The 21,669-nt window shown below is 46.3% G+C and overlaps 1 protein-coding gene and 2 non-coding genes across 3 annotated transcripts in view; 2 read left to right on the forward strand and 1 right to left on the reverse strand.

The window, feature by feature from the left end:
* The window catches only part of ACAA2 (acetyl-CoA acyltransferase 2), a 28,532-nt gene extending 13,694 nt beyond the window's left edge, over positions 1–14,838 (reverse strand). Inside the window, exons 1-3 of the mRNA XM_056138129.1 lie at positions 14,682–14,838; positions 6,003–6,169; positions 256–384 (exon numbers count right to left, since the gene is read on the reverse strand). Coding sequence (XP_055994104.1) covers positions 256–384; positions 6,003–6,169; positions 14,682–14,697 — 312 coding nt within the window. The 5' untranslated portion in view covers positions 14,698–14,838. The remainder of the gene's footprint in view (positions 1–255; positions 385–6,002; positions 6,170–14,681) is intronic.
* Positions 14,839–15,302: 464 nt separating this feature from the next.
* Positions 15,303–15,437, forward strand: LOC130045599 (small Cajal body-specific RNA 17). Its single transcript, XR_008795581.1, has one exon. It is a non-coding gene; the product is annotated as a small Cajal body-specific RNA 17 (non-coding RNA).
* Positions 15,438–15,516: 79 nt separating this feature from the next.
* LOC130045589 (small Cajal body-specific RNA 18) lies at positions 15,517–15,600 on the forward strand. Its single transcript, XR_008795573.1, has one exon. It is a non-coding gene; the product is annotated as a small Cajal body-specific RNA 18 (non-coding RNA).
* The last annotated feature ends 6,069 nt before the right edge of the window (positions 15,601–21,669 follow it).

The raw sequence follows: 21,669 nt of genomic DNA on the forward strand, positions 1-21,669 counted from the left end.
AGTCCAGGGGTCAACCTTTGTTTTGCACACGTCAACCCAGTTTTGATCCCCGATGCCACATATGGTCCCTCAAGTACTGTTGGCTGTGGCCCATACAAAACCAAATCTTCTTGTTAATGTTTTTCCAAGAAGAACCTCTCTTAATAAATATTATATATATTTTAAAGCTACAGTATTATTTAAGAGGCTGTTCATGTCCTCTAATAACTGCTATCATATTTTCAGAGGTGATGAGATGAGAGGGAAGGTCCTTACCTGACACCCGCTCACGATGGACTGGAAGCCCGAGCCACAGAGCCTATTGAGGGTGAGAGCGGGGGTCTCTGTGGGGACCCCCACGCGCAGCCCGACGTGCCTGGCCAGGTAGGCAGCATCTGAAGAGCTCTGGAACAGAAGGAAAAGGAAAGACGTTCCTCTATGAACCCAGGAATTAAGAAAGGGTCCACACTGATGGGAATGTTGGCATTCTGAACAAACCAACCAACTGTATGGATCCCGGGTAAAAACTCTCTACATATGCTGAGGATCTGGTTCGGGGCTGGAGCATAGCAGGTAGGAAGCTTGCCTTGCACGTGGCTGGCCTGAGGTTCAATCCCTGGTCCACCAACAGTCTCCCAGCACTGCCAGCAGTAATTCCTGAGCACAGAGCCAGGAGTAACCCTTGAGCACTGCCAGGTATGGCCCCCAAACAAAACAACAAACAAAAAAATTAGGTCAAACTACAATGATGCCAATCAAATTTTTTTTTTTTTTTTTTTTTTTTTTTTGCTTTTTGGGTCACACCTGGCAATGCACTCAGGAGTTACTCCTGGCGGTGCTCAGGGGACCATATGGGATGCTGGGAATCAAAACTGGGTCAGCCACGTGCAAGGCAAACGCCCTACCCGCTGTGCTATCTCTCCAGCCCCCCATGCCAATCGATTTTTAAATTACATGTTAGAAATTCTTGTGATTCAATTTTTAAATAACCAGAGTCAATTTTTAAACAGAATAGGTTAGAGAGGCCAGAGAGATAGCACGGGCGGTTAAGGCGCTTGCCTTGCATGCGGCCAAGTTCAGCTGGATACCTAGCACCACCCCAGGTCCCCAAGCACTGCCTGAAGTGATCCCTGAGCACAGCTGGGTGCGTGTCCCCCCCCCCCCCCCCAGGTGGGAATGGATTTTCTCAGAGACTCAATGTTCCTCAACAGAGGAACTAGCTGAGGCTCTAACAGGAGGCGTAGGGACACTTCCCAGCCCAGCTCCAACCCCACCAACCAGACCAGGAAGGTTGGGGGTGGGGGGCCCGGGGGCATGGGACCCAGAGAGTCTTCTAAAAACATCGTGGTCACTACAACAGAGCTGAGACCAAGACCCGCTAACTGGGGAGGGGAGAAATAAACAGAGGGGTCGGGAAAGTCAGAGCAGGATGAGATCAAACTCAACACATCCTGTGAAAATACAGACTCTCAAAGGTTGGTCTAAGACCGGTTGAGATTCTGCGTCTCAGTCCATTTCCCTGGTGAAACAAATGCTGGTCCAGGAGAGATGAAAGCTGTTTGTTTGTTTGTTTGTTTGTTTTAAAAGTCATAACAGCTCTTATTAGAGTGTTAATGCAAACTTTATAAAATACAAAGAACTGGCTGCTCCAAAAGGGAATGTCCTGCCACAGAGGCAGGGTGGGATGGGGGGATGGGGGGTGGGAGGGATACTGGGATCCGTGGTGGTGGGAAATGGGCACTGGTGGGGGATGGGTATTTGATCATTGTATAATTGAAACCCAAGCACAAAATTTGTATGTCTACAACTGTACCTCATGGTGTCTCACTAATAAAAATTAAAAAATTAAAAAAAATAGAACTGGTTGCTCAAGGTAAAACCTTTTGAGAGTTTTCATTGTACTACTTTGAACTCTTGTATAGACTCAGCATTTGTCAAATTAAAATCCAACAAATTCGGCACCTCCCTAGGCCAGGAGTTCGGAGATAGAGAGGGGAGGAGCTCAGCATTACATCAATCCACTGAATGTTTTATTTATTGACTGGGATAAAATTATTAATGCATCACAAAGGCCTTTGGTCTTTGGTGATTCTTTTGCTATGACTTTTTGTTTTGGAGTCACTTTATTTAATAGTAAGTGTCTGGTTTGGTAAAAGAAGTATTTTATTAAATGAAACAGTGATTTGAGGTGATCGAAGACTATGAGGTTTAGGGTTAGGAGGTTTGTGCGTGTGTGTTTTTTTAGATTAAACACTGTGATTTACAAAGTTATTCATAAAAGAATTTTCAGGTATTCAGTGTTCCAACACCAATCCCACCACCTGTGTGATCTATTGTCCCCAGTTCCAACCCCCCGCCCCCCAGGCCTACTCCTTAGCAGACACAAAATAATTTATTTTATATTGCTTGTTACAATATATATCTCACAACTGTCACTGTCACTGTCCTGTTGTTCATCAATTTGCTTGAGCGGGCCCAGTAATGTCTCCACTGTGACAATTATTACTGTGTTTGGAATATCGAATCCATCACGGGTAGCTTGCCAGGCTTTGCCGTGCGGGCGAGATACTCTCGGTAGCTTGCCGGGCTCTCCGAAAAGGGCAGAGGAATCGAACCCAGGTCGGCCATGTTAGATGCTTGCAAGGCAAATGCCCTACCTGCTACACTATCACTCCAGCCCACATCTCCATCTCTCTCTGAGAGCCTGGCAAGCTACCAAGAGTATCTCGCCTGCACGGCAAAGCCTGGCAAGCTACCTGTGACGTATATGATACGTCAAACACAGTAACAAGTCTCAAAATGTTACTGGGTCCGCTCAAGCAAATATCTCACAACAGTGTTAGTAAAGTTACTCTCCGGATTTCATCCGGAGCTGGTTTGTGCTGGTTGAGCCTTCTGTGCTATTGTTTTTGCTCATTGAGCTTAGTGGGTTTCTGTGTAACTTTTTTTTGCTGTGCTCCTACTGGAGTGATAGTACAGCAGGCAGGGGGTTTGCCTTGCAGCCCTCTGACCTGGAGCTGGGTTTCATCTTTAGGACCCATAAGGTTCCATTCATATGCCCAGGAGTGATCCCTGAGTGCAGAGCCAGGAATAAGCCCTGAACACAGCCGGGTATGACCCCAAAACAAGAACAAAAAAAATCATCAAGCAAATAAAAACAAAACGCTGGAAGCTTTCGCATGTGTTAAAAGAGGCTTAAAGTTCATAAACCTGCTAGGGTTTCTCTTTGGGGTCTCTCTGGGACCCCCACGTGCACCCCGGCGTGCCTGGCCAGGTTGGCAGCATCTGAAGCATTCTGGAACAGAAGGGAGAGGAAAGATGTTCCCCTTCTGCTGCTCTAACATTCATAAACTCTACCCAGAACCCGCCCCTGCAAAGTTCCTAATTATTTCCTATTACAAAGCTATCTTCCGAAATTAGGATTTTTCTAGAACGGAAAACATGAAGCATCTTTAACAGCCAGAACTTTATAGGCAGCAGGACATAAATATGGGTGGGAATTCATGTTCCTCTAATTAAAAAAACCCAAGGATGCGATATGTTCCCGGGTAAGATAATTTAGGTATTAGAATGCAAAGGTTTTTGACTCACTGAGATAGAGTTAAGAAAAAAAAAGAATGCAAAGGTTTGGCAAATATATACCCAATAAGGAATAATATAGCAGGAAAGAATAGACCATTTAGGGTCTTAGATGGAGGGACAACATAGGCAAAAACAAAATGGAAAACTGTCCCTTCATACTCAAAAGGGTGCCCGCTGATTAACTCTGGGAAACACCCAGCCTTGGCTCTTCACCTGCCTGTTGTATGCCAATGTCTCTGCCAACTTAAACAGTGAGCAATGTGGTACGAACAAATGGCCTGCCTGTGCAACACCGAAGCCTGGACAGTCCCCGTGTGTTTGTCTGTCTTCTGTGTTTATCTGTCTTGTCCTCTGTGACTGACGCCTGCTGGCTGGGGGTGAAGGTACCATCCCACTGGCATTAGACAAACCTGGAAGTTCAAAGTACAGGTGATCATGGGTACTTGTGGATTCCATATCTACACGGTTACTTCCTTGGGAAAATGTACTTGTGATCCCAAAGCCAGTATGTGCAGAGCTACTGTGCTTATTTGCAGACCTGCAGAGCGGAGGAAATTCTAGTTGCCCTTGTACTTTCCTAGCTGAGGAGGAAACAAGCATCCTTGTAGTCTATTTAGGGTTGTATGAATTTTTTCCCCCGCATTTTTGTGCTTTTCCTGTTTAAATGTCCCCAAGTATGATGCTAAATATTTTTTATTGTCCCCGAGTAGAAGAAAGTTGTAATGTGGCTCATGAAGAAGATGTGTGAGATACACTTCATCAGGCATTAGAAGGAGGTGTTGTGAGTTTAATGTTGATGATATAAAATGTCCTTAAATAAACAGATATACTGGGACCTAAGTGATAGTACAGTGGAGAGGCATTTGCCTTGCATGCAGTCTAGCCGGGTTTAATCCCCAGCATCCCATATGGTCCCCTGAGCACCGCCAGGAGTAATTCCTGAGTGCAGAGCCAGGAGTAACCCCTGTGCATCACCAGGTGTGACCCAAAAAGAAAAAAAAAAATCAACAAATTTGGAAAGGATGCCCCTGCCCTCAACCTGATAAAGGAGCACTTTACAAATCACCCAGAATTGACATAGTTTATGGTGAAAATCTGGGTGCTTGCCCGATAGTATCATGAACGTGACAAGAATATCTATTTTTTGCCACTTTTATTAAATAAAAGAGGGTTGATCCAGGGCATTTAGGAAAGAAAAAGAAATAATAACATCTAGGTTGGAGAAGAGGATGCTAGGCCCTCCCAGATGACATGATGTTATTACAAAACACCATCAGGAAACCACTAAGACTATCAGGATGATTGACCCCAACAAGGTTTCAGGACACAAAATAATAAATAAAAATCATGTTCCTGTAGCACTGTCCCCCCGTTGTTCATCGATTTGCTCAAGCAGTCCCAGTAACGTCTCCATTGTGAGACTTGTTACTGTGTTTGGCATAGCAAATATGTCATGGGGAGCTTCCCAGGCATTGCCATGCAGGCGAGATCCTCTCAGTAGCTTGCTGGGCTCTCCAAGAGGGGCAGAGGAATCGAACCTGGGTCGACAGGTCGGCCGTGTGCAAGGCAAACGCCCTACCCGCTGTGCTATCACTCCAGCTCCCATGTTCCTATACACTTGCAATTAACATTTCATAAGTGAAACAAGCAATCTATTCCATTCCCAGAAACTTCAGAAAAAAATGAGAACAGCAATAAATTTAATAAAAAGAATTAAAAACACCCCCACACATTCTGAAAACTATAAAAGGTTGCTAGAAAAAAAATATAAGAATTAGGGTCTGAGCAAGAGCTCAAAGGACAGAGTTCATGCTTTGCACAGAGGCGACCTGGCATCACAGGGTTTCCTGGGCATGACCGCCCTCACCTGAATCAAACAAAACAAAGAATCAGACAAGTGGAGAAGCATTCCACAGCTCAGATGAAATACCCCTCCTAGAGCAGCACCGTAGTAGCCCAAACACGGCAACTACCCTGAAAGACTGTCAGCTGAACAGTGGAAAAGAAAAATGCGGTACATCCATACAAGGGCTTATTCTGTCCTCCACATGAGTCGGTCCTCCACACTTGCAAACAAAGCCAGCCCCCGTCCCCCTGTGCAGTGACTGAACCCGGACTTTACATGGGCGATGTGAGTGCACATACTCTGCTGCCGGGCCTGGCCCCAGATTCAGTTGTTGGTAGAAACAAAACCTGAGTCATGGGTCCATAGCTGGACAACGGTGCCCATCTTTGCAAGCCTTTACCCACTCTCAAAGTGCTGGGAGGAAGGGGGGCAGGGCCTCGGCATCTCAGGGCACGTCCCCTGGGCTGGGGCTGATGCACTCTGTAAATATCTTTGACAGCTGTTCACCACGAGACTTGCTGGGGGGAAGTCCAGTTCGAAAGGGATGAGAGGCAAGCGGTGGAGTAAGCCCCTGCCTCCCCTTTGCCCCAGTGACCTGCATGACATTGCCAACGATGACGCTGTCGATGGTTTCTGGCGAAACTTTGCCGGCGGACAAGGCAGCCTTGGCAGCGAATTCAGTCAGGTCCGTCGCCGAGAAGTCCTTCAGGAGACCTCCATAAGCTCCAAAGGGTGTCCGCTTGGCGGCCACGATGAACACACCTATGGCAGGGAGGGTTGAGAGTCATTACCGATGAGGCTGCAGCCCCGAGCTGCTCTCAGAAATTCCAGGGTGAACCCTCAGTGTCAGGAACAATTTTCACTTAGGGAAACTGAAAAACTTTTTGTTTGTTTTTTTTTGCTGTGACATATACCTGGAATAGGTCACATGCACAGAGGCAGTCTCAGGAATTCTCGGTTTGCTCAATGACCACATGTATGTACACCACCAGGTAAATTCCTCTGGCTAGACCGATTCTTGCTTTCTCCAAGTGTGAGCAGCATTGGTTTGCAGTGGAAACACAGTGTATGAGTATGTCAGGCACTTACACTCTGCCTAGTTGTAGGAGATTCCTTCCTGTCGCCTGAGACCAGACACTCCCTAATCTCCATGGCAAAACTTGAGTTTTCCTACAGGAGTCAAAAGGAGGCTCAAACAACAAGTTGCAAACAACTTGAGCTACAGTAAAATGCACAGGATGGGCCACTGGGAGTCCTTCTAGTATCCAGAACCGGTTAACCTGTAAAATCACTCGACTTAATGGCTCTTTCTCAACTAAATAAAAAGCATCCTTTTAATAGTTTTTGATCTGACCGTAATTCAGGTCGTGTCCTCTAAAGACATTCGTATTTGCTAATATGCTATTATAAGGTGTCACTGAGGATATAACGATTTTCCGCATTTAATCGATTGCCAAGGATCCAGGGGATTAGCTGTAAGCTTCCTAATACAAACCCAGATGGCACATTTGCATTATTAGTTCAACTGGTGACTTTGCACATGTCAAAAATAAAATTCCTTTTAAAGGCATCCTCCTGGGGGGGATGGGGGGTGGGAGGGATACTGGGACCCGTGGTGGTGGAAAATGGGCACTGGTAGAGGGATGGGTACTTGATCATTGTATAACTGAAACCCAAGCACAAAAATTTGTAAGTCTACAACTGTACCTCATGGTGTTTCACTAAAGTAAAAAGTAAAGTAAAAGCCCTCCCGTTGTTCATCGATTTGCTCGAGCGGGCCCAGTAACGTCTCCATTGGAGACTTTGTTGTTACTGTGTCTGGCATATCGAATACTCTCGGTAGCTTGCCGGGCTCTCCGAGAGGGGCGGAGGAATCGAACTCGGGTCGGCCATGTTGGCTGCGTGCAAGGCAAACGCCCTACCGCTGTGCTATCGCTCCAGCGTTTCACTAATAAAAAAATAAATAAATAAAGGCATTCTCCTGCCACCAGGCCCTCAACTGTTATTAGTCAAACGCATGACCTCTGTGGACAAGTGGCACCCACTGATTTTACCAAGCAAAACGAGCACGGGTGTGAACTGCATGCAGAGGCAAAGTCAGATCACACTAACATTAGGCACTACTACATGCTAGGCATTTGATCACTTTCCAGGAATCTAATCTCCCCCAAGACTCTGCCGGGTAAATTTTGCCATATAGGGACACTCACTGAGTCAAGACTTCACAGGCTGCGCTGTGGATATACCTGAGCAATCTCAGCACATATTTCCACATCTTCTCTAAAAACTGAGAACTGAGGCCGGAGAGATAGTAAAGTTGGTAAGGCACTTGCCTTGCATGCAGCCAACTTGGGTTCGATCTAGGGCACCTTACGGTCCCCTGAGCACTTCCAGGAGTGATCTGTGAGCACAGGGCCAGGAGTAAGCCCCAAGCACAGCAGGTTAGCCAACATCCTTCCCCCTCCTCATTAAAGGAAAAACAAAACCAAAACCAAAAACTATGGGACACTGAACTGAAATGGAGACCACACTTCATCCTTAAACATAATCCTTCCGTTCATACTTACTGATCTCTTCACGGCGGAACATATTAAACCCAGCGAAGGAACATCTCAGCCTCTTTCTTTGTTCCTACTTAAATAGTGACTTGGTATACCATTTCATCTGACAAGATGGGTTATTCTGTGCCAAGATGCCTTCCCCCTTGCGAATGCCCTCTAGATGTTCTTTTTATTTATTTTAATTTTTTTTAGTGAAACACCATGAGGTACAGTTGTAGACTTACAAACTTTCATGCTTGGGATTCAGTTATACAATGATAGAGCACCCATCCCTCCACCAGTGCCCATTCTCCACTTCCAATGATCCCAGTAACCCTCCCAACCCCCACCCTATCGCCCCCATCCTGCCCCACCTCTGTGGCAGGGCATTCCCTTTTGCTCTCTCTTTTCTTTAGGGTGTTGTGGTTTGCAACAGAGGTATTGAGTGGCCATCGTGTTTGGTGTTTGGTCTATAGTCTACTTTCAGCACGCATCTCGCATCCTGAGCGAGTCCTCCAAATACCCTTTACGTGGTGTTCCCTTCTCTATCTGAGCTGCCTTTCCCCCCCCCCTCCCCCGCCCCGGCATCTGCTGCCAACTTCCAAGCCGTGGAGCAGACCTCCTGGTACTTATCTCAACTATTCTTAGGTGCTCATCTCCCATTCTGTTACTTTATATTCCCCAGATGAGTGCAGACTTTCTACGTCTGTCCCTCTCTTTCTGACTCATTTCACTTAGCATGATACTTTCCATGTAGAACCACTTGTTTGCAAATTTCATGACTTCACCCTTTCTAACAGCTGCATAGTATTTCATTGTATACCAATAGATGTTAATGGTCTCTGCCCATTTTTACAGAGCTGACTTCTTTCATTGCTCTTTATCTCATGCTCTTTTCCTAAGGAGAAGTCTGGCTACTGGTCTAGCCTAGCATGTTCCTATCTACTTCTCCAGCCTAGAGCGATGACAATATAAAGAATGACGGCCAGAATGCCTCAGAGAACGAAGCCAGACAGATATGGGAGAAGAACATGAGGATGAGCGTCTGACTTATTTATAGCCCCTAGCTTGAAGGCCAGCCAGCTGTCCACACTGCATGGGAGAGGCTAGAACTTGGGAACTCAGTCTCACTGGCTTGAAGAATCCAAGGATGGAGTTCTATGCAACCGGTTAATGCAAGGAGAAGCAGAAACTAGGAGAGCAGAGCACCACTAGGCGGGAGTCTGCATCTTACACATGAACCCTAAGTATCCACCCAACGCCCTAACTAGGCATACACAGAGTTGGCAACAAGCATCTCAGTTAAGGCTGAGATTGAATTCAGAATTGAGGGGCCAGAGAGGCAGCGTGGGAATTAAAGTGTATGCCTTCCAGGTAGCTGGCTCTAGTCTGATATCTGGCACCACATGAGCACCTCCGGGCACAGCCTTCAAGTACTGCTGGAATCCACAAGATCCATAGAGCTGTAGGGCCCCAGAGGCACAATATCCTTAAGCAATCACAGTGAGCCTCTGGCCAAGCTGGTGGAGAATCAGGAGGGCACCCTTCCTTCCAGGCCTCCTAAGGGCTACTTGGGAGGCCCTCCCCAACCACTTTCCACCTCCCCACGGGGAAAAAAAAAAGAAGAAAGTAAAGCTTGGAGGACAAAAGATTTAAGCTCCTAATACCCAATGACAGCAGAAACAAGGGACAGAGGAATGGTTCACGGTGGGAAGGTTGGAAGCTCGCCACAAGTGGTGCTAGAGAGGGCAGCTGGTATAGAGAAGGGACCACTATCATGATTGCCAATGATCTCTCTGTACAAGAACTGAATGCTGAATGGAGGCAAAGGGACAAACATGATCACATTTCAGCACCTGTATTGCAAACTATAATGCCCAATAGGAAACAGAGAGAGTGCGAGAAAGAAAGAAAGAAAGAAAGAAAGAAAGAAAGGAAGGAAGGAAGGAAGGAAGGAAGGAAGGAAGGAAGAACAAAATTAGCCAATAACAAAATTATCCAACTTGAAGGGCAATAAATAAAGATAAAAACCAGGGGCAAGACCTCATGTCTGGCAATGGTGCAAAAGTGATTCAACAGAGATACAAGAGTCCTTTCAACATAAGGTTCTGGAACAACTAGAAAAGACTCGAGACACAGACCTTGATATCCTTTCATACAAGCCAACTCAAACTACACCATAAGTGTTAATATACAGTGCAGAGTTATCAAACTTATAGAAAAACCCATAGGATAAAATCTAGGTGACCTTAGACCTTGTGACAAGTTTTCATATATAATATCAAAGCATGATCTACAACATAAAAAACTGACATATGAAACTTTTTTTTTTGCTTTTTGGGTCACACCCAGCAATTCTCAGGGGTTACTCCTGGCTCATGCACTCAGGAATTGCTCCTGGCGGTGCTCGGGGGACCATATGGGATGCTGGGAATCGAACCTGTGTTGGCCATGTTGGCTGCGTGCAAGGCAAACCTCCTACCTGCTGTGCTATCGCTCCAGCCCCTGGAACTTCTTTAAAATTAAGAATTCTGGCTTTGCAAAACACTCTATTAAAATAATGAAAAGTCACTGGCTGGAAGAAAGTATTTTTAAAATAATTATCCTAAATAGACAACAAATTTTAAAACTCAAATTTTAAACAAGGTTTAAAAAAATGGTCAAAAGAAAATCTGAACAAATGGCCTAGAGAGGTAGTACTGTGTTTGTGCCAGTTCTTGCCTGGCACAAAGCTGACCCTGGTTTGATCCCCAGAACCATATTTGGTCCCCTGAGTCCTTCCTGCAAGGAGTGACCCCTTAAGCACAGAGCCAGGAATAAGCCCTAAGCACCACTACATACGACAAAAGTCTGAAAAGATACCTCATCAGAGATGACACACAGATGTCAAATAGTCATATGAAAGGATGCTCAGGGGCCAGAGAGAAAGCTCAATGGCTAGAGCACATGCTTTGCACCAAGGAGACCTCTATTCAGTTCCCAGCACCACACGGCTTCTCCCACCACACCTCCAGGATCACTTCCATGACCTACCCTTCAGGAGTTGGAGAGACAAAACAGAGTGTGGGGCATTTGTCTTGAACTTAGCTGAGGCAGGTTCAATCCCTAACAACCTATATGGTCCCCCAAGCCATCAGGAATGATCCCTGAGTGCAGGGCCAGGAGTAATCCCTGAGCACCACTGGGTGTGGTCCCCAAAATCAAATAACCAGAACCAAGACCTACCCTTCAGCAGAGCTGGAAATAGTCCAAGAGCACTGCTAGGTGTGGCCCCCACACTAAAAGCAGACCACCCCCAATGCTATCAGATAGCATTAGGAACTGCAAATTCAGATAGCAATCAGATGACACTACGTAACTATTAGAATGGCTAAATCACAGAACTCAGGGGCTGGCAAGACTGTACAGTGGGTAGGGCCTTTGCCTTGCACGTGGCAGACCTGGGTTGGATCCCCGCTATCCTATGCAGTCTCCTGAGCACTGGTCTCAGAAGTGATACCTGGGCGCAGAGTCAGGAGCAATCCCTGAGCACTGCCAGGTGTGGCCCAAATACCAAAACTAACCCAAAACCCCAAAACTCAGAGAGCACCAAATGTTGGTAAGGTTATAATGCAACAGAAATTATCATTCATTCATTGGGGGTGGGTATGAAAAAAAATGCAATAGTCACATTGAAAACCATTTTTTCAGTGTCTTACAAAATGAAAATGTAACATTATTCTACACATATGATTCAGCAACCCCCTTCCTTTACATTCAGCCATAAGAGCTGAAGACTTATGTCCACAGAGACGCCTGTATGTGCATGTTTACACTACTCCCGAGGATGCTGGACTGGGAGATAAATATCACTTTACATTTCAAAAGCACGTCAGGACCGCTACGGACCTCCACCAGAGTTTCCTCTGGCTGGAGTGAGAGCACAGCGGTAGGGCATTTGCCTTGCGCGCAGCCAGCCCGACCGAGCTGGGTTCGATTCCTCCGCCCCTCATGGAGAGCCTGGCAAGCTACCAAGAGTATTCAATATGCCAAACACAGTAACAAGAAGTCTCACAATGGAGACGTTACTGGGCCCGCTCGAGCAAATCGATGAACAACGGGAGGGCAGTACACTTCAAAACCTGAGAACAGTAAGATAATATCAGTTAACAATTGTCACTGTGTCCCACAGCAATTGTGACAGATGAATCACACTAGTGCACATTATTAATAGTAGGGTTTTTCCTGGGGGGGGGTGTGTGTAAGATGAGGGATACATATGGGAATGTTTTCTCTCCACCTCATTCCCCACTTCTTTTGGCTTGGGAATACTTTCTGCTGAGTCTTTCTATGAAACCTAAAACTACTTAAAATTTTATTATTATTATTTTAAAAATTATTATTCTTGTGAAGCAAGATAGTTTTTTATTAAAACTTATTTAGAAAGATGGGAGGGGAGAGAAAGAGAGAAGCAAGTGTTCAAGAGAGAACACAGGCTTCTCCAGAGTGGAGATAAGTAAACAAAGTAAGTAAAGTAAGTAAAGGCCCTCCCGTTGATCGTCGATTGAGCGGGCCCAGTAACGTCTCCATTGGAGACTTTGTTGTTACTGTGTCTGGCATATCGAATACTCTCGGTAGCTTGCCGGGCTCTCCGAGAGGGGCGGAGGAATCGAACTGGGTCGGCCATGTTGGCTGCGTGCAAGGCAGACGCCCTACCCGCTGTGCTATCATAGAAAAAAGCAAGTGAGAACGCAGCTTGAAGAGCAAGCCAATCTAAAACTTTTTTTTTTAAAAAAAAAGAAAAGAAGGGGGCCGGAGAGAGAGTACAGTGGGTAGGACACTTGCCTCCTATGTGGCCACCCACGGAATCCCCAGCACCCTATACAGCCCCATTTGTACTGCCAGGAGTGATCCTTGAGAACAGAGCTAAGAATATGCCCTGCGCACCACAGGTTGTGGCTCAACAGACAAAATAAATAAACAAATAGGGAGAAAACTTCAAGGACTGAAACATAATTGAGCAGACTGTGTAGAGAAAAAAGTGTGAATAGCTGAAACATTTCCAGATCTGTTCATGATTTAATCAGAGTAACCCTGAAACACAAACACTGTCCTCCCATTTTTCATGGATTTGCTCCAGTGGGCTCCATTTTGAGACTTCTTGTTACAGTGTTTGGCATATTGAATAGTCAGGGGTAGCTTGCCAGGCCTTGCCTCGAGGGCGAGATACTCTTGATAGCCTGCCGGGCTTGCCAAGAGGGGCGTGGAAATCGAACCCAAAGAATAAATTTTAACACACCATTTGGCAAATTAAACAAAATATCTTCAAAGGGAAAAAATACAAACTTCATCCTTGATTGGAAATGATTCAGATAGCCAACAGGCTTACCAAAAGCTGGCTAACCTTCTGTCTCTCCATAAATTTTCTCTGATGAGTTTCTCTTCTGTCATTTCATGGTATAAAAGGGTGTATTTTCTATTTAACGGAGCAATACCAGTGGACAGAGATGAGAATTTGGTGACAGTGTATTAGTATGAAAACAAAAGCGAGAATGCTCCCATTCCTTCACCTTTGGCCTACTTGGAGCTCCTAGACCATACAGCCTGAGCAGAGCTAACAAAATAATAATTCTGATTAGGAGAAATGCGATCACACAGTAGTTTTTAAAAGAATCTGGATGTACAGATAAAAAGACTATAGACAAGCCCCCCCACCCCACTACTACATACTATGTCAATACTTATTTGATCTGATATTATTAAAGGCCTAAAACCGAAACACTTTCTTAAATACCAACCAAAAGCGTGCAAATTTCAAAAGGCTACAAATTCAGAAAGTAAAGATTTCCCAAGACCGAAAACAGTGAAAATGCCAGAGAGAACTCGGTGACCCAAACAAGCCAAAGGCTGATGTGACTTTCAACTAGAAAACCAGAAGAGAAACAGCAATCGCGCTGTCTTTCCTGCACTCTTATTTTCGATGAAATAAACACTCATTTAGTTAGCTCCGCCGCTGCAAAAGAATTTCAGGCAGGCGAGAGAAGAAAATCTGCAGCTACTCCATTGCAGTTCCAGGAGTCAAATCCCTCGCAACCCCGCAGCGCTGAGCAGTGCGCGCTGGGTGCAACCCTCTCGGCTCCTTTATAAACTTGGGGGGCGGCTGGTGGGGCTTGTCCCTTAAAAACGAAAATCCCACCGGCCGTGGGCCTGGGTGAGAGAGAGAGAGAGAGAGACTAGGAGTTCACATCAAACAGCTAATCCTCATAAAACTTATGGGCGTGAAGACTGCGCCTTCCGAGAGCCACTGCAGCCAGACAGGAACGGAAAGGCATCAAGGCACGAGGCTGGGCTTCCGAGCGCCGGGCACTGGGCACTGCGGGAGCGGGTCGTGCGGAGCAGCAATGCCCAGGCGACCCCAGGACAGATCAGGAGTCGCTCCCTGCAAGCCGGAACCCGCCCGGAGGCCAGTCCGGGGCAGCGGGGCGCGCGGCGGGGGTGCACACCCCCCCCCCCCGCACCCCTGTCCGGCCGCCGTCCAGTTCGACTGGCGTGGGGAGAGGGTCAGTCCTGCGCGCAGGGCAATGCCCTTCAAGGTCAACAGCAGGTGGACCGCGGGCTCGAGCGCGGCGTCCAGAGCCTGCCAGCTGGGGGTTCTGCTCGGGCCGGTCTCGCGGCTGCTGGGCCCCCGGGCGCGGCCTGGCCAGCCGCAGGAGGGCCGAGAGGGGCCCGGGGGGAGCAGAGGCTGCGGCGCTCACCTCGGAGCAGGGCCATGGTGGGGCAACACGACGCGCAAGCTCGGCCTTCGTCCCGCGTCTGTCAAGGGGCCGCCGGCCCACACGGGACCTTAAAAGTGGGGTGGGCGGCGCCCTGGACGCCACACCCCTGCACTTTCACCCAGATCCGCCCGCGCCCCGCGCGGCGCGTCGCAGGCCAGCGAGGCCCGTTCTGCAAGCAGGATGCTGCGCCCTCCCGCGTCATCCCCCGGGGCTGGGGGCACCCGGGGGGCCTGAGCTCCCCGGGCAAAGCTACCCTGAGCCCGAGAGAACCATTTCCCCCCGACTCTCCTGGGTCTCGTCAGAGCTAACGCAGCCCCTCGCCCCCGTCGGCGCGTAGTTGGCCCCGCAGAAAGATTTGTTGGAGACTTTGTTGCCAGGGCCAAGAAGCACAGAAGAGGCCGCAGCTCTTTGCGGGCGGGCGTGGCCTGAGAGAGGGCGTGGCCTGGCGGGGGTGGGCGGGGCCGGAAGTTGGGTGAGTGGGCGGGCGGGGCGCGGGCGGATTGGCTAAAGCCCTCGCTCAGGAGGTCGCGCCTGCGCAGACCGACGCTCGGGCCTGGCGGCGGGCGGTATCGTTGGACCCGGGAATGGCAGCGTAGGGACTCTCCCGGGCCCCTCTGCAGCCCCCCCTACGTGAGCCCGCAGTATTTTCCTTATATGATCAGGCCCCCTTCTAGGTCAGGGGCCTGAGAGGATTATGAAAATGAGTCTGGCCAAGTGGGGCGCGGGGTCCGGGGAGGGGCGGAGGGGGGACAGGGGAGGCAGGGGGTGGGGGTCAGAGGTCGGGTCCTGCCCTGTCGCCCGCGTCTGCGAGCCCTGGTCGATGATGACGAGACCACTGCGCAATCTGAGTTCCTGGGAACCAGGTGATGGAGCGTGTTCTGAGAACCGACTGAGACCGGGCGAGCTGGCGGCGGGGCGGGGGTCGCAGCGAGGAGGACCCCGCCCCCCCTCCTGGGGCAGGAGCATGAACTGTCAGAATCCTGCTTTTCAAAGGCGGGGGATGAGTGTTTCACTCCTGGAGGCCGGACTGGGGTGCTTCTCCCACCCTGAGTGTTTTATTTTCTTTTTTTAATCGAATCTCCGTGAGATATAGCTACGAAAGTTTCAGTCATTGAGTTTCAGTGATTGAACACAATGCAATACATACTATGCGGCTGTTAGAAAAGATGAAGTCATAAAATTTGCTTATAAGTGGATGGAGGTGGAGAGTAGCATGCTAAATGAAATGAGTCAGAGAGAGAGGGAGGACATAAAATGATTGCACCTATTTGTGGAACATAAAATATCATGAGGCTAACACCCAAGGACACAGTGGTTTGGAAGCCTGCCTCATGTGTTGGAGAAGAGACCACCTGTTTTAAAAACTCAGTGTTTTTTTTTCTCTCTGGCTCTGTCCCTGTGCTTCCTAAACAATAATTATAGTGATAACAAATCCTGCTGTCTTGTCGGTCCTGTGCCTAGCCATTGCGCCAGGAATGCCACACACACACTGCAATTTGTTTTGAACTTTAAAAAAAAATATATCAGTGTTGTGGGGGGGGGACAAAATAAGGCTGAATGGCATCAGCAGAAGGCACTAGAGGCGATCGGGGTAATGGGGCAGTTGTCACTGGATTCTGGATTAAGCGCTTGTCTTGCACATAATCTTCCTGGGTTGTATCCCAGAATCTTATATAGTCCCCTGGAGCCCAGCCAGGAGTGATTCCAGAATGTAGACTCAGTAATAAGCCCTGAGCACTGTAGGGTGTGTCCCCTCCACCCCAAATAAAAAAAAATACTATGCACAGAAAGATAATTTGGTACTTACGATTGTATGTTTATAGTCGATCATAATTTTCTGACTTTTTGTTGTGCTGTTAATCTTACTGTGCCTAATTTACAATAAAACTTTTATCATAGGAATGCAACATGGATAGGTTTAGTACTATCTGTGGTTGCAAACATCCACTAAGAGTTTTGAAATATATGCACTGCAGATTCAGGTGAGAATCATGCCCTATCAGTGATAACCTCAATTTTTGTTAATTGAAAAGACAGTTTACTGTCCTGGGTATGCTTTCTCCTTACAACACCTCTTCCCAATGCTCAAGTTATCAAGCAGATCAGAAAGTAAACAGAAAAATTTAGACTTATTTGCTGATCTTGCTTTGAAATTGACCTTAAATCTTGCCTTATTTCCAACAGCCTCAAGGCACTTGGCAAACCTCAGAGAAGGATATTGTTCTTCTCTCCCTGTTTGAAGGTTATGTGCATGAGTTCATCTTACCCCATGTGGGAATTTCATTCGTAGTTTAACCATTGGCCTGTTTCCCTTTACTCTGAAATGCTAAAATGGTGACGGAAGCTTCAGTCAGCAAGCCCAGGAACACTCCTGTGTTTGAACAAGTTGGTTTGGAAGCTTACTGCGCGGAGGTCACACACAAGGACCCCCACTTTAGGGAACTTGGGTACTCCCTTGTAAGCGGGTTAGGAGTTGAGTGTGTTTTGTCAGGTCAGGGAGAGTTCAGAGACTGATTCACTTTTGGGTGGTTTCCTGAAAGGAGGGGCAAGCGCTTGAATGGATATTTTAATGTAATCCTACGCAGGAGGGCTGACTATTGAATTTCACTGAATAATCATTGCACGAATTTCACTGAATAATCATTGCACGTTATTTTTAAGTAGCATAGGCACAGGTTTAACGACTCACATAATGAGCGCACCCCATTTTTTTTTTTTTGCAAGAAAAGAAGGCATAAAATCTGCAGTGATCATGCAGTGAAATGCAGGACGTCAAGACAGAAATTGACACCAGTGAGGAGGCTGAGTGAAAGAGGGTCTGGACCTGTGGCCTCATGCAGGTTCTATGTGCGTTCACAAAGGTGTGGTCTCATGTTGTTTCACTTCCTCACAGAGTGACCTTGTCTTGCATTAGAGTTTGTCAGACTGTATGCTAAGGATGACCATGACCGAGCTGGGGCCACTTCGTCCCTTTACCCCCACCCAGGCCTGGCACCAGTGTTGAACCACGTTTGACCAGATCCCAGATACCCATCTCTTGCTTCCTTCTCAGCTGACGCTGTACAGGTGAGCCCTGCTTGGATGACACGTGGCTCTTTGCAGACCTGGTCTTCCACAGAGGCCCTAGAGGAAGCCCAGGTCACTGAATACAAGGTCATTCTTCGGAAGAGCGAGGTTCTTTTCCCACCAGCCATGCAGAAAAGGGGTAGGTTCATCCATAGATTCAAAGTTGGGTTCAAGTGGTACCTTCCCTTTGTCCAGTGAATAGTGGATGTTGTTCTGTCTTCAGAGTTTCTGTAGTGACAGTGTCTAGGGCATCATCTTAGGAGATGTTTTATTGTCTATATTTGGGTGGGGCTAGTTATGTGACTTTTAAAGTTTCCAGGTGAGGGGCCAGAGTAATAGTACAGTGGGTAGGGCATATGCCTTGCATATGGCTGACCCAGGTTCTATCCCCAGCACCGCATAGGGTCCCTTGAGTGTGTCAGGAGTGATTCCTGAGTGAAAAGTCAGGAGTAAGCCCTGAGCAGTGGTGGGTGTGACCCCAAAACTTTTTAGAACCCAATGAAGTTTTCAGGTGATTTGGAGGGGGTGGGGTGGGTGTACCTTTCAGCACAGCAAAGTCTACCTCTGTGTTTATATTGACCCTGTTCAGTTTGTAGCCTCTTAATTTGATTCCATTGGACATTTTTTCTGCCAGTTCTGCACATCTGAGTGACTAAAATGTAATAATATATTTTGATAACTAATTTTTTTTGAGTTCTACCCAGCAGTGCTCAGGGATTATTCCTGGTATTTCTCTAGGAATCATAACACATCTTTCTGGGGCAAACCCAAGTAAGCTGTATGTCAACCCTGTGCTATATCGCTATATCTCACTGTCCCTTTTTATTATTATTATTTTTTTATTATTAGTGAAACACCATGAGGTACAATTGTAGATTTACAAATTTTTGTGCTTGGATTTTGGTCATACCATGATCAAATACCCATCCCTCCACCAGTGCCCATTTTCCACCACCAGGATAATATCCCCCCGCCACTGTGGCAGGGCATTCCCTTTTGTTCTCTCTCTCCTTTTGGGTGTTGTGATCAGCAAAAGAGGCATTGAGTGGCAAACATGTTCAGTCCAGTCTACTTTCAACCTGCATCTCCCCTCCTGGGAGGATCCTTCAAACACCCTCCATTTGGTGTTCCCTTCTCCATCTGAACTGTCCTTTCCCCTAGAATACCCGGCTGGCCTCTAAGCTATGGAGTAATCCTCCTGGTGTTGATCTCAGCTATTCTTGGGTATTAATCTCATATTTTGTTATTTTATATCCCCCAGATGAATGCAATCTATGTCTATCCCTCTCTTTCTGACTCATTTCGCTTAGCATGATACTTTCCATATTGTACCACTTGTATGTAAATTTCATGACTTCATCTTTTCTAAGAGCTACATAGTACTCCATTGTGTAGATGTACCAAAGTTTCTTTAACCAGTCATCTGTTCTTGGGCACTCAGGTCTCTTCCAGTTTCTGGCTACTGTAAAGAGTGCTGCAATGAACAAACAAGTGCAGATGTCACTTCGGCTACACATTTTTGCCTCTCTGGGATATATTCCCAGGAGTGGTATCGCTGGGTCAAATGTGGTCCCTTTTTACTTAAGGAGAGTTTTTTTGTTTGTTTTAACCTTTGGGCCTTTGAATTTATGAATTTTGGAAATAGCTTGTCAGTCTTCACAAGAAACTGTGTTGAAAATTCTATCTGTAGCCTACAGATATCAACTTGGAGACCCTCTGTGTGTGTGTGTGTGGTATGAAATCCTATTTATGGAATGGTTTCTCTTTTATGTTTTCATTCAATTTTTTCACTTGTTATATAAATTCCTTCTTCAAGATACTGTAAATATGTTCTCCCCGATTTTTCATTTCATCTTTGCCATTTATAAAATTATAAATGTGATTGAGACTATTTTTTATTCTATTATCATTGATCTACTAGTCTTTTCCTACACCTGCTTGTCTTTTCTGACATTTTTAGCTTTAAATTCGTGGTTCAGGAGATAAGGAGATGGCTCAGGCCCAGTGTAGGGTGACTGGACCCAGTCCTTGGCATCACAGGGTCCCAAGCACTGCCCGGGAGACCCCTGAGCACTGGAACAGGAGTAGCCTCTGAACTCCATTGGTTATGTGTGACCCAAAATCAAAAAGAAACTAACTGCTCTTGGGCCAGAGAGATGGTGCAACAGGCTAGCAGGCAGGAGGCCCAGGTTTGATCCCTGACACTGCATGGTCCCCTGAGCACTGCCAGGAGCAACCCCAAAGCCTCAGGCTGGAAATAGCTCCTGAGCACTGCAGGGTGTGGCCCCGAAGCAAAAATAAATATTTGCTTGGTGATTGTTACTACTTCAGAGTATTTCCAGTTTCCCAGCCCCCGGCTTTTGTGATCATTTTGTGTATCTGAATTTAGATCCCAGAATGAAGTTTTTCAAGAAAATGTTAAAACTTTTTACTGTGTAGCTGCAGTTTTAAATTTCACTTAGATTTGGCACATTACTTTATTCCAAAGTATTTATTTTCACAAATTTTTATCCATAACTGAATATTATTATAGTGACTATTACAAGCATTTTTTTCTATAAACAAAGGTAGTTTACAGATTTGTTCAAAATGGAAAAATATTTTTATCAGTAATATTTCTTCTACAGTGTTGGATTCACCCTTAAATAATGACGTGAACCCACTCAGGTAATCCAGCTAAACATCAGTTAGTTGGTGGCACAATGTTACATCCAAATTTGGATTGTTGTGGTACAATACCAATTTTTAGAAAATAGCTAAAACTTATTTCTGATTGACCTTTATTACAATTAGAATTTTTCCTTTTAGGAAAAAAAAATGTATCTAGTGACCTTTAATGAGAAAAAAAAATTCCTTATCAGCATTGGCATCAACCTTTAATTTTTTTTTTATATCACTGATTCTCTAATTATGGCACCAGTGTGTACAAAATAAAAAACCACCCAAATTATGACTGACTCATGCAGCAAGTGAATTTGGGAAACTACTTGTAGAGAAACAGTCTATGAGAAAGAACTGCTGGGTTCCCCCTTACTCCCTCACTAGCAGCGGTGTGGGCACAGCCTTGGGAGGGTGCCACCACCAATGACACCCTCGCGGTGGCAGGAGCAGGTCAGGAGGCTGAGAACAACCAACTCTATGCCAGAAAAATGAATTCTAAGTTATTCTGTCTGTAATCTCAGTGCCCGAAGGCTCTAAGTAAGTATTTGATGAACCGCTGGTGTTCATTTTTTTACCCCCTAAATTTTTCCAACACCTAATTTTCGCCTTTTGTTTTCATGGAAGTTTTAGCAATCAGGATAGAATTTAAAGGGAAGAAACGCTTATCCACATGCTTTATGACTCAAAGAAAAACAGGGTTCCCCCCACTCCCTGGGTCTCATTTGCTGACCAGGTGCAGCCCTGGGTTCTGGGAAGCTGATGGACTCTGAGGGCCTCCGGAGGCCAGTGGGCTTGGCCGCAGCAACTATGGACATCCCACACTCACTGCAGAGCAGGCGGCCCCCGGGCAAATGCCAAACAAATGGGTGAATTCTCAAGTCTTCAAAATGCCCAACTCCGCTTGGTGTTGGGTCAAACCTTAAAATTCTTCCCACAGCAACATTTATTTCAGTGAATGAGTCAGATAATCTTAGTAACTGCGAAAGGCACAGAGTGAGGGGGAATAACAGTTACATCTTAAATCTGAAGAAAGAAAGACTCAGTTTAGAGTTCAGACCTTTGTTATTTTAAGTCATTAGTGATTTCATGAAGCTGGAAATTGAGCAGAAATGATTTTTTAAAACGCCCACAAGACTATTCGTTTCCCAAAAGATGGTTCTTCCAGTTTCCAGGAGTTACTAGAGATCTAAACATGAAGCAGTGATTACCATGTTTATTATTAGTGGTCTATAAAAGTCTG

Source organism: Sorex fumeus, unplaced genomic scaffold (genome assembly GCF_029834395.1).
Source record: "Sorex fumeus unplaced genomic scaffold, SorFum_2.1 ptg000128l, whole genome shotgun sequence".
NCBI lineage: Eukaryota > Metazoa > Chordata > Mammalia > Eulipotyphla > Soricidae > Sorex > Sorex fumeus.